Source organism: Leptopilina boulardi, unplaced genomic scaffold (assembly GCF_019393585.1).
Source record: "Leptopilina boulardi isolate dan_hultmark-lab unplaced genomic scaffold, ZJU_Lbou_2.1 LbouV2_366, whole genome shotgun sequence".
Classification (NCBI taxonomy): Eukaryota; Metazoa; Arthropoda; class Insecta; order Hymenoptera; family Figitidae; genus Leptopilina; species Leptopilina boulardi.
Genome location: NW_026137936.1, coordinates 811,262 through 824,401, shown reverse-complemented (window position 1 = coordinate 824,401; position 13,140 = coordinate 811,262). Strand labels below are relative to the sequence as shown.

The following is a 13,140-nucleotide window of genomic DNA, read 5'->3' as shown; positions in this document are numbered from 1 at the left end:
ATTCAATTTTTGAGTTTAATAGTATATTTATAGAAATTTTTTGGTTCATAGATACTTTTGAATTTTTTAAAAATTCCAATTTATAATTTATATTGGAAATTGCGTTTCTTTTGCCCAGAATGCATAATATCTGATAAGAGAGCAGGCTGTTGAAACCTGTATTTGCAGTTATTTATGGAGTACGCATTTTTGTTGACTTTAAAGTTGTTGGTGCCAAATGCTTTATGTCTTAATGTTATACAGGCATCTCTTACGAGGAATGAGTTAGGAAATATTATATTTCCAATCAAGATTTTTACAAGTTTTTTTTTTTTTATTAAACAGCTCTAATTGTCTTTTTAAATGAAAACAATTTTCAAAAAACAAAAATATACTTTTCTAATTATAGGGTAACTGTGGTTAATTCTGTTAATTTTTAGTGTAGGCTAACTTTGCAAAGCTTGTCTATAACCAAATGTTGTTATTTCAATTACAGATGAAAGTTTTATTATTAAATTTTGTTAATAAATTAAAGTTAGATTTATTGTGGCACTCTCTGTATTTAAAAATATCAATTAAAAAATAATTGTAAATGAGGGTATTGCTGTTGAGATGCCGGTATTTCTATGTTGCATTAACTAAGGAAACATCAATTCCTGTGCGGGTATTACTGCAGAAAATCAGGCTGCGCATGACACAATGATCTTACCTCATTGGTCAAAATACAGCGGGCTTATTCCCAACGTCAACAAAGAGGTTAGGTTATGCTTTTGCGAAGAGTTGCGCAGTGAACGTATTTAGAAATCATTATTTTTATTTTATTCTTATTATCATTTCTTATTTTTACATAATTGTTATCATTACTTATGGAAAGTAAGATTAAAAAGTTGAACAAATATTTATGGAAACGAAAAATTAACGCCTACTTTTTTGAGTAAAAAAAAAAAAAAGAGAAGAAGGAATAGACATTCTTTTTTTTAACAAAATCGAAATTTACAGGAACAGTTTCGCCATCAGGCTTAGCGGCGGCAATTCTTTCACCCTGGGAACATTCAGCTTCAGATTGTGGTCTCTCAATTGTCTGGGCTCATCTCGAGGCATCTCGAAAATTAACTGAAAATCTTCCCCTTTTTCGAAGAAATGCCGAAATAGCCTTAGATGGCTGTCGAAGTGATGAATTACTCGCTGACGCCTTTCGTACAGAATTTCATATAAAATTTTTATGGGGTAGTAGGGGGGCTACAGTAGGTCCAGAAGAGAGGTACCTTAAATTCTCTCAAGTTCTTGATGCAATGTTCGAAAAATGCGCTGCTTCCGAAATATCAGCGTGAATTTTTTTTTTTAAATTAAAACAAAAGACTCATTTTATCTAAAAGATCAAAAAATGGGATTTTTACGCACACAAAATTGTCATTAAAAGACAATTAAAAAAAAAAAAAAAAAAATGACTGAAAATATTCTCTGGGAAACAGTACTTACATTATTTGCATATAAGCAAACAATGTGTTTCTATAATGTGAATCTTTAATAAAATATAATATATAAATATATTATGTCCCACTGTAAAAATTTCGAATATTATATACAAAGAGATTTTGATAACAACAAAAAAAAGTAATTTAGTGGGAATTAAAAAAAAGAAATATCAAACGACTTTCATAAAGCCTAATTGCGCATTTTGTACAACATTTTCGTTTTTTAGGATTTTTATGTATAAATAAAATATAGCATCTTGAGATTTACTGTACTGTAGAGAAAATCGTATACAATTTTATCGAAAGTATAAGGTGCAATTTATTAAATGTCGTGTGCTCTCAACATCAACACCATTGACAATACGAAAGTTTAACGCGTCCAAAGAATAAGAGAGCATCGTGTCAACCAAATAAGTTACCAGGAATATTGTGTACTTAAAATAATTCACTGTATATTATATATAATATATATACATATATATTATATTGTAAATGTTGTTTATGTTTGTTTATACTATTATAAAGTCAAAATAATACTAAAACTATGTGCAATTTTTTTCTATTTATGTCCTTTTTTCTGTATTTTAAACATCCGTACCAAAAATTAAATAGTACCAATACCTTGCCAGTAGTCAATTTTTGATAGGGATTATACGAAATTTTTTATAATTAAATTATTATTTTTTAAATCTAACCTTTTTCAACTAAAAAAAAATGATTTATTATATTAATTTGAAAAATAATTTAATTAATTTTGGAAAATATATATGAACTGCCGGATCAAAGAAGGGCACGTAACTAATGTAATTCAAATGGGTTATGTGCCCTTCTTTAATCCGGCAGTTCATATATATTATTTTTGATATTAATAAAAACCAAAAGGCAATCTTTTTTTTTTTGCTTATTAGGGGATCCGAGATATTTTTCAAAAATTTAGAACCATCTGTAGATAAAATAGATTTCGGAGATTTCAACTTTTCTTCTATCGGTTTCTTACTAACAGATGATAAATTATCTACAAATGAAAAAGAAATTTGAAATTGAATTTTTTTTTGTATCTGAATTCGAAGTAAATTAACAATTAATTTTTTTTAATATAAATAAAATAATTCTTTATAAGGAATAAAAATTACCGACAAATTTTGAATTATAGAAAATAGTTCGAGGAAAGAGATGTCGCCAGTGCTCTTCTGATATGCATGATATGTTTCAGTTTCCCTCGCGATCTCGTGGTGTATTTCTCGCGCAACAGGTGATGAATCACATTTTTTCAAAATTTTCATATATATTTTTGAATAATAATTTTTATAAATTTAAAGTGATTTTATCATGTGAATTCTGTTAAATATGGAAAAGTGTTTTTAAAAATTATCGATTCTTCTTAAGGTAACATATTCTTTTGTTTCGACAGTTTATTTATTTAATTAACAATAATTACAATATAACTAAAGAATAATTAATTTTAATTTAAAAAAATAAAATTTTAATTAACCAAATTAAAAATTGTTTTATTTTATTAACAAAAGAGAATTTTTAATATTGCAATAAATCTTTTTATATCCACATCTTTTACTCATTTAAATAAAAATTAGTGAAAGAATATAATAATAATAATAATTATCTAGAAAAGGGAAAAATGCAAAAATGTGCAATTTGTGTATTTCAATAGTATTTCATAAAATAATTATGTGTACGCATGCAAGCTGTAAATCTGCGCGCGAGTAAAGAAAATGTCATGGTCGGAGTTTAAACTGCAACAAGCATGGTAAAGTGCAGGATCGTGTTTGAATTAAAATACATTCAACGTCAGAGTGAATTCGTGGAATTGAGTCACTCTCGTATGGTGCAAGTTCCTCGAAATTTTATGAAAAGCCTTTGTTATCGAAATGCGTTTAGCATCCTTATTGAATAGTTTTCTCAATATTATTTTCGAATGCAATCATTTTGAAAAATTTCATTTTTATGACTGCTTTTCTATTATTCTATTTTAAATTATTATTATTATTATTATTATATTTTTTATTGCTTATTTTATTTTTATTCTCATTATCTGATGTTACTTGATCAAATATTATTGAGTATATATGGAATATTTTAAATATATTTCCATTCATTATCAATATTAAAAAATGTGAAGAATGTATCGTTTGCGACTGACGAATAGTAAACAGAAGGAGAATTGAAATTATCATTAAGAATGTGAACGCAACAATATGTAGTTGTCACGACAATACAGGTGAAGAATATAATAAGTATTCATTAATAAAGAAATAATTATTCAAATTTACAGAAACTACCTATAGTTGTAAACCCAATATGATTGGTGACTTTTTTTGGTAAAATTATATACATTGAAAAATATATATATGAATAATATATAATTTTCTCAAATTTATTTTTGTGTTTCTTTTTTAAATCTATTTTAAAACTATTTTGAAACTATAGTAAAATTAATTAATATTAAAGTTACAAAATATGTGGAAACTAAATTGATGTATTAAAATTTATGAAAATTATTAATCAATAAAAATCAAATCATGAATTTTAATTTAATATCTTATCTATATTATTAATTTAAACTTTTATGTTTTAGTTCTGCCAATAATTGAAAATATCAACTAAATTCATATTTTATTAGGCAATAATAATAAATTCCTTTTAACAAAAGGATCAATATAAACTTGAATCATGAATAATTAATCTCGAATTTGAACTATGTACAAATTTTTGTTGATTCCATCATCTCAGTTCGAAAATTTTTGCCTGAAAAAAATATTTTAGTAATAAGAAATTCTGTTCCTTCTTTGTCAATAAATGAATAGTAAAAAATTTCTCATTAAAACACTATCACATCTTTATTTTCTTAATTATCGGAATTTACATATTATAGGGAATACTCTTTACAAAAGAAGATACAAGACGTTTGTATAAGTATGCGTATATTGGTCAATTTAAAATCTATAAATGTATCAAAAAACCATACCAGTTTGATGCAAAAATTCACGATAAACTATTAATGTTAAGTGAAGGGAATATAAAATTCTTGGAGTGTATATATATATATATATATATATATTCATTTCGTGAAACCAGTTTTCACGTCTTAGTGTGTAGGTGCCGGGGAAAAAAGGAACCTACGCACATTTCACATATTTGGTGCGCGATGAATGAACTCATGCTATATGTACTTTAACTTAAACGTCACATTTTGTTCGCGGTTTCCTTAAACTACTTTTTAATAAGTTATACACATTGGGATAATAATTATACAAAATTACAATTTTTTAATTAATATTAAAATCTATAACTATTAATTATTTACATTTGTAGATATAATATTTCCTATTAATTACCCTCAATACTGCCGCCCCAACAAGAATAACCGTATCTGCATTTAGGATGAGTCACCTACTTGCCACTGCCACTGCCACCAATAAGTGACTTAACCAAAATGTAGTTACTGCTACTCTTGTTGGGACGGCAGAATATTGGTGAATATTAACTAAAAAGTAAACACATTCGAATTTTTATACTTGGAATAAACTTTAAATTATATTTTTGTCTCAAAATTATATTCAACGTCTTATATTCGAGTTAATATTTAAAGTAAGGTAAGTGAATTGACTTGTATTCAAGTTTTCTTATTTATAAATAGTTGAAAAGACGTCAACCTGCCAATTAAAATATTGTAGAAATTGTATATTCATTTAGAAACCAAATTAAAAAAGAAACAATGGGCGGAGGCTGATCAACTTTTGTATACAGTATGAAATTTTGTTGACTGGAAAAAGATGAGAATTTTGATAAAAGCTAGGAATTATAATTACATTTACATTAAAATCAAAATTAATATATACATATTTTAAAAAGAAATTTAAGAAGAGATAGTCCATTTCAAACCGTACTACTAACAATAATATATGTATATAGAGCACTTTTAAAATATAAATTTATGTCATTAAAATTACTCTAATTGAGGCATTCAATGTGACGATTAAGTCTAAAAAGTGACTTTTCTCAAAACCGCCCAAATAGCACGTAAGTTTGCAGCAAACTTGCGGCAAGCTTTAAATGTCCCACCTGACCTAAGCTTGCATGGTAAGCTTACCGAAAGATTGCACAATAAGCTTGCACGGTAAGCTTGTAGCAAGGTTGGTGCAAGATTGCCAAATAACCTTGCTTTGAACCTAAGAAATTTTTTTTTTAAATATTTCGTCTAATTTATACAATTTTATTATATAAATTAGACGAAACATTAAAGAAAATAAAATTGTTAGGTTCAAAGTAAGGTTATTTGGCAAACTTGCACAAATCTTGCTACAAGCATACCGTGCAAGCTTACTGAGCAATCTTGCGATAATCTTATTGTGCAATCTTGCAGTAACCATACACTGCAATCTTTCAGTAAGCTTACCATGCAAGCTTGAGTCAAGTGGGACATTAGAAGCTTGCGGCAAGTTTGCCGTACAAAGTTGGCAATATTGCGCGGCAAGCTTGCCAAGTTGCTGCAAGCTTACGTGCTTTCTGGGCAAAGTGATCGATTATTGATTTTTTTTTAATTCAGTCTCTGATAAATATGGAACTTTTCCCTGTTTCTGCAAAAATGGTATTTTTGGAGTAAAAATATTATTTTTATTATTATTTATTTATTAAAAAACTACACATGAAATATGTCTGTTTAATAAATGAAATAAAAAAATTAATTCTTTAAATTTACCCATTGTTTTATGCAAAATTAATTGTTTAAGTGTAAAATAAACAATGTTCTCAACCTCTTAGAAAGTTCGTTCAAAATTTATTGGAAAGGATATTTTATAACTATTCCATATATCCGTATTTTCTTATTTTTCATAAAGATTTTGATAAAAAAAACTGTTCAAAGTCAAATTGAATGAAAATCTCACGGTGGAATGTCCCAAATAAAAATTGTATTTATAGTTAATGCTTATAAAATTATAATATGTCGAAGGGATTTTGGGAATTTTATTATACCTTTATACCTGCATCCCGAGCGGTATGTTTACATTTAAGTACAAAGGATACCTTAAGCGGAAGGTCATAACAATGTGGTTTGGAAAATCCCAAATAATTCAATCAGTTGCAATTCGTGTATCGACCTGTTTAGATATTGTCAATGTGAGTGTCAATTTTGTAATTTTAAAAGCATTGCGTTAAAATATTTCACTTATCCGTCTTTTATTTGATATCTTTAAAGAAATGTGAATAGCTTCGAGAGTGTACGAATCTTTTAAATTCGTAAACAAAAATTTTTTTGAGTGCGTTAAACTTTTTTTTGTCATTTTAGTAAATTTTTTCTTTCAGAAGTGTCCGAAAATGATACATCGATTGCAAGGTAAGGTTAGAAATATATATTTTTTTAAATAGATACCTATATTTTATTTTTAGAGTAGATATTTTGAATAAAAAGAATTGAATTTAAAATGTGCTCTATAAACGATAATTTTTTGTTAGTGATCCATTTTCAAATAAAATGCTTCATATAAAATCAAGTTTCCTTTTCACGAAAGTGTAATGAAGTATAAATATATTCTAAACAGAATTATTACATAGGAATATTTTTTTGATTATAATAATAAAATTATTTATATTATTATTTCTGGATTGTAATAATAATATTAATAAAACATCTATATAATTAAATTTTTGTGTGAATGCATATACTACATTGAGTTTACTCAAACTAGAGAAAATTTGATTTTCTGTTTTTAAGAAACTTGTCTTTCTGAAAAGCACAGAGTTTTAAAACTGAATAAAACAGTCAAGTTTTCTTTTCGTTAATTCCAAAGGGACTACAAAGATATTCGTTTTCCGAAGTTTTCTTTCGCAATCGAGACAAAACATAGGAACGCCGAGAGAACAATAATTGTATACGACAAGAAACAATGACTTTTTCAGAATGCAGAAACAATTGAGGGTGGAGATACCTCTAATAATATAAAAATCGTTGGCTTCATACTTAAAAGAGAAAAGAATTGTTTTTAGTTGTTTTCTTTCAGTTAGTTGAATTTAACGCATCATTAATAATAAATAAATTTAATATAATATATATTAAATATATTTACGCATTAAAAATTAATCGCCAATATTATCATACATTACATATAAAAAAAATTGTCGATTTTTTAGAAATAAAATTCTTTTGCTCACATATGTTTTCTACAAAAAAAATTTTTTTTAAATAAATGTTTATTTGAAACAAATGAAATGATTTGAACTATCTTATAACTATTTTTGCAAAAGAATTTTTTGTTATTTAATTTCCAATTAGAAAATTTTAATATTTTGTATAAAAATTTTTGTTTTAAATATTAAGTTTTTTTTAAAAAAAAGAAGAAACAATTTTTTTTGTCGATTCAAGAAGAACTTCTTTTCAAGTACTGTATAATATCACTAAACGTTGTATCGTTAGTCATGAATAATTAAAAATCAAGAATCATATCTTTGCAAGGCAACGTCATTTCAGATTATGGAAGTTGTTTAATTTTTACCGAAATGAAGTATATATTCATTAAAATGAGTTTAAAGACTTACCTTAAAATGTTAACACGATATCACTGTAATATTTATTATTATTTTACATTAAAATTGTGAAAAAGATTTAATCCCGCAAAATGGGAGGATGCAATAAAACGTTAAGAAGTTTGCTAATAAAATTAAGTGGACAGAGTTTTTTAAACATACTGAAAAAGAAATTTTATTTGATTTAAATAATCGGTTACTTGACTCTTATCAAATAAATATTTATTTCTATCAAATAATTATTATTTGAGTCAATTAAAGGATATTTGTTTTAAATACAAAAATTATTGGTTCAAATACAGTTTATTCAATTTAAATAAAATTTTTTTGGTATTATCAGTATACTTTTAAAGTGCAGAATATATTTTTTTCTTGTTCTTTAGTGAAAAAAAAGAGATACGTTTTTTTAATTTTTTTTAAATTTTTGAGTTATGAATTTTCAAAATTTCAGTTTCTTCAATGTAGACCTATTTTCAATGGCTGATAACTCGAAAAAAATGGATTTTTTCAATTTTTGATAAGAAAAAAAAAGTTTCAGTTTTTCTTTTACTTTTCAAAAATGTTAACAAAAAAATTTTTTTTTCATTTTTTATTAAAAAAATATCAATTTTTTATAAACAAATTAAGCTTTTTTTTAATTTGGATATGATATTTTTAAAATTTTTTTTATAAAAACAAACCTGGAAATACTAAGAAGGTTTTGCAAAAAAATTTAGAGTGGGCCGATAAGTTTTATAGGTTTAAATAAACATTTAAACACTGCGCGCAGCATTTTTCGCATTTTTGAAAATTAAAAAAAATTGTTAAAAATTAAAAAAAATTGTTAAAAATTATTTTTTTTTTATTTTTCATAGTGAAATATGATTTCAGGTTCCAAAAAAAATGAAAAAAATAATTTTTAACAGTTTCTTGTAATTTTCAGAAATGTGCAAAATTACAAAGAATTGTAAAATTCTTAAGAATGTTTTTTTTCTATTTCCTGGAACCTGAAATCATATTTCACTATGAAAAATGAAAAAAAAATAATTTTTAACAATTTTACAATTTTTTTTAATTTTCAAAAACGCGAAAAAAGCTGCGTGCGGTGTTTAAATGCTTATTTAAACCTATAAAACTTATCGGCCCACTCTAAATTTTTTTGCAAAACCTTTTTAGTATTTCCCGAGGGGCTGTTCACTCTCAAATACCCGATTTGTAATGTAGAGAATATACTAGGTATCTTCCGAATATTCATCAATTAACATAAGAAAATATAAATTTCTTGATTCTGAATAAATTGTATTTTAAGTGGAGATTACCGGCGATTACTGAAAAGGACGTTCGAATTTGTCGAATACTATGCGAATCCAACAAATCTCGTCGATTACAGTAAAATCCTAAGTCATGCAGTAAGAATTGTTGCGAGTCACGAATGGTTACGGAGAAATACGAGCGAATTCGGCGGCAGCCGATTATTATTATTATTATTATTATTATTATTATTATTATTATTATTATTATTATCTAGTCTGCAACACGAAGCAGCGCAAAGAAGGAATTTGTGAAAATACTGTGAATATCAACGAGTCCGTGCGATTCCATTCGAATCCGAAGCCGAATACGTACGAGTCCTAAAAATCTTTAATGAATTCTCCAATATTGTTCAATTGGATTTTCAGTGAACAGCCCCTCGGTATTTCCAGGTTTGTTTTTATAAAAGAAATTTTAAAAACATCATATCCAAATTAAAAAAAAAACTTAATTTGTTTATAAAAAATTGATATTTTTTTTAATAAAAAATGAAAAAAAAATTTTTTTTTCACAGAAAATTAAAAGGCATTAAAATAAGCTGCAACGCTTATTATTTTAATCCAATTTTGCTTATTTTAATCCATTTTGGTATTGAAATAAGCAAAATTGGATTAAAATAATAAGCGTTGCAGCTTATTTTAATGCCTTTTAATTTTCTGTGTTGTTAACATTATTGAAAAGTAAAAGAATTAACCTATTTTAATTTTAGAATGAATAAAAGTCAGTTGTTTAGCAATTTATAACATTTATTATAAAGAAAAGAATAAGATTGAATTTATTTAACTGAACTTTGTAATTTGCTTCGATACCAAAAAAAGAAGAAAATTATTCATTCATTATTCATTCATTTTAACTTTTACTTGATGTTTAAAGTCGAACAATCGGCTCCCCGAAAATAGTTTCCAAATTGGCGACAAATTTTAATGTTATTTGATATTTATATACATTATAACGACGAAGTAGTATAAGGAGATATATCACCTATGGCCGGCTCTAACGGAATGTTTTCGATATTCACGGTTCTCAAGTTTTCACCAATCTAATTACACTTGCGCCTCTAGAGGGAAACCTCGGTATTAAAATCACGTGTTTAAGGCTAACGCACAATAGATTCGCGAAAGTCGTTTGCGAACGAAATGCATGAGATAGAAAAGGATACGAATATATTTCTATCCTTTTCTAACTCATGTTTTACGTTCGCGAACGTCTTTCGCAAAGCTATTCTGCTTAGGCCTTTTCAGAATACAGAGATTAATACCACAATTTCCCGCGGTTGGCGTAAGTGTAATTAGATTGGTGAAAACTTGAGAACCGTGAATACCGAAAACGGGGCCATCTTTTATATACATAGCGATATGTCTCCTTATACTACTTCGTGATTATAACAAAATAAAAACTTTTAATAAAATGTGCAACGAAAATAAACGTGTCTAACGACTATGAAGTCTGAAACGTGAAGAACAAGTACCTGTCGTCTGGCTCGTTCGCCACAGTTCATTAGATTTTGCTCCCCAGAGGGCGCATTCTCATTCGAGGAAGGGCGCGCATATTTAAATTCGTCTTTCTCATATGACAACATGCACACTCAATAATACGCTATTCATTAATTTTGAAAATACAATTAATCTTGGATTAGCCATGTAAAGTCGAGCTTCGGAGTATTGTATAATAAAATAATATAGAACATCTTTAAACATGCTGTAAATAAGAGGCTGTTATTTTTAGTTGCTCCAGTAGGCTTAAAACACCCTCAAGTTGTATTTCAGATTCTTCTCATTCCGATTTTGAGAATCTATTGGCATTCTGAAATTGCGCTATATTGTTTGGCTGCATCCAATGAACTTAAATAAAATAGAATAAACGGCAAAATCTTAAATAAGAAAAGAATAAGTTAAGAAGTACGAGGTTTGCTTTTCGGTTTCGGTTACATTTTAGAATAATTTCAAACAAGTTTAAAGTTTGGCTTCACTTTTCGTCTTCCAGGTCGAGGACTATAAAAAAATGTCAATAGTAATTTTAACATCGTTATACAACATACACTAAATAACTGACCACGTCAATATTGATTTATTAAGGTTCGAGGTTCTTTCTTTGATTTTCTTATAAGTTTAAAATAAAAAGTGCCCTCTTTATATTTTATTCTTTTTATTTATATCAGTTTATGAATTGCCGTGATCGCATAGAAATTTGCCCGTATATATAAAAATACAACCTCCCTGAAGTTGGCGTCGACGCTCAGCGTCGAAAATTATTTTTCATGGGACCAAAAATATCAAATCATTTATAAAAACGTTTAGGGTCCACATAATACGTTAAAAAATATTTCTCAAGGTATTATTTGGATGAAAAATATTATTAAAAAACTAATTTAACATTTTTGGTCCTGTAAAAACAATTTTCGACGCTGAGCGTCGACGCCAACTTCATGGAGTTAAAATACAAATCTTTTATAGATGGACATAAATATTCTATTTTATAAATATTTCATCCAGATAGATATAACTGCATATGAAAAATTCTTTCTTAGTTCTTATATATACTTTTAATCAAAATATTGACTCTCTTATTTCAGAGCAATGTTCCTTTGCTGTGCGCTTGTAATGCAGTAACATAAGTAATGAATTATCTATTGAGTCGTGTTATTTTACTTCAGGTTGAATTACATGAACCAAAGTTTACTTTTTATTTCTGTTTGGATTAATAATTCTGCTCCGCAAAGTCCATGTCTCTAGTGGTCCATGCGCCTAAAATCGATTGAGAGAGACACAGACAGGGCATGAACCTTTATATATATATCTATGGTACTTTCCTCGTAGCTTCAATATTGAAAATTTACTTCACTACACAATTTAATTTCATAATATAAATATACATATATAATATTATATAATTAAATATTCATTTTAACATAAAATTATATTTTATAAATATCATAATTTGATTTTCTTTTTTCACACATTAAATTTCGATGATTCAAAAATATAATGTGAAGCCAAATATACATACATTGAGAAAAAAATTTGTTTGAAATAACAAAATTTTTGGTTGAATCTACTAAATAAATAAATATAGTTAAAAATACTGTTGATTGAATAAACAAAAAGTGTATTTGGCTCAATATAATTCTTTCTTTCTTCATTCGAAAAATTTATTAAAATAAAACGTTTATATAGATTACATAAATATTTGTTTGAATCAAATAAATTTTGTATGAAGTAACCAAAAAATTATGTTAATATTAAAAAAATGGTATATTTGGTACAAACAAAACTTTTCTCTTAATGTTTGTCAATTACAATGTTGAAACAATTAATTCTAAACATTATAGAAATAAAAAAAAAAGTTATGAAAATTTTAGCATAGAAATTTATTATTTTCACAAAAATTTAGTTCAATAAGAAAAATATTTTGTTTTGATAATAAATTACTTAGTTTATGTGAAATTAAATTTTTTTTTATTGGCCTGACAAATTTTTTTTTTCATTATACAAGAAGTAATTTTTCTTTTAATAAAAATCTTTATTTTGAAATGCAAAAGAAAAGATTTTAATTCTTAAATTTTATATACCTACGAAAAACACATTTCTTATAATTTGTGACTTGAAAAAAACAAAAGCGTAAATTTAGGAAATCTTCACTGCTGTTTATTGGAGAGTGAATTTTGCGACAAAGGCTTTTTCATGAAGGGCGGTAAATAATAGGTATGTCCATAACAGACTTTCTCGAGGACCAAAATTCGCAGGGGTTTTGGTATATTCTCCTGCGGGGGAATGCCTTAAACACGCTCTTAATTTTATGGTCAGCCGTAATCGTTTAGCTCTCACAAATTATTATAGCCAAAACTTTGCGGCGGGTG

General features: G+C 26.6%; 2 protein-coding genes across 6 annotated transcripts in view; both read left to right on the top strand.

Annotated features, from left to right (window-relative positions):
* Positions 1 to 2,006, top strand: part of LOC127286919 (SH2 domain-containing protein 3C) — a 120,215-nt gene extending 118,209 nt beyond the window's left edge. For all 3 annotated transcript variants that reach the window (XM_051313569.1, XM_051313568.1, XM_051313567.1), the window contains one exon: positions 979 to 2,006. In XM_051313569.1, coding sequence (XP_051169526.1) covers positions 979 to 1,310 — 332 coding nt within the window. In that variant the 3' untranslated portion in view covers positions 1,311 to 2,006. The remainder of the gene's footprint in view (positions 1 to 978) is intronic.
* A 653-nt stretch (positions 2,007 to 2,659) lies between these two features.
* Positions 2,660 to 13,140, top strand: part of LOC127286913 (protein sprint) — a 240,967-nt gene continuing 230,486 nt past the window's right edge. For all 3 annotated transcript variants that reach the window (XM_051313554.1, XM_051313552.1, XM_051313553.1), the window contains exon 1: positions 2,660 to 2,840. The gene's annotated coding sequence lies outside the window, so the exon portion shown is untranslated. The remainder of the gene's footprint in view (positions 2,841 to 13,140) is intronic.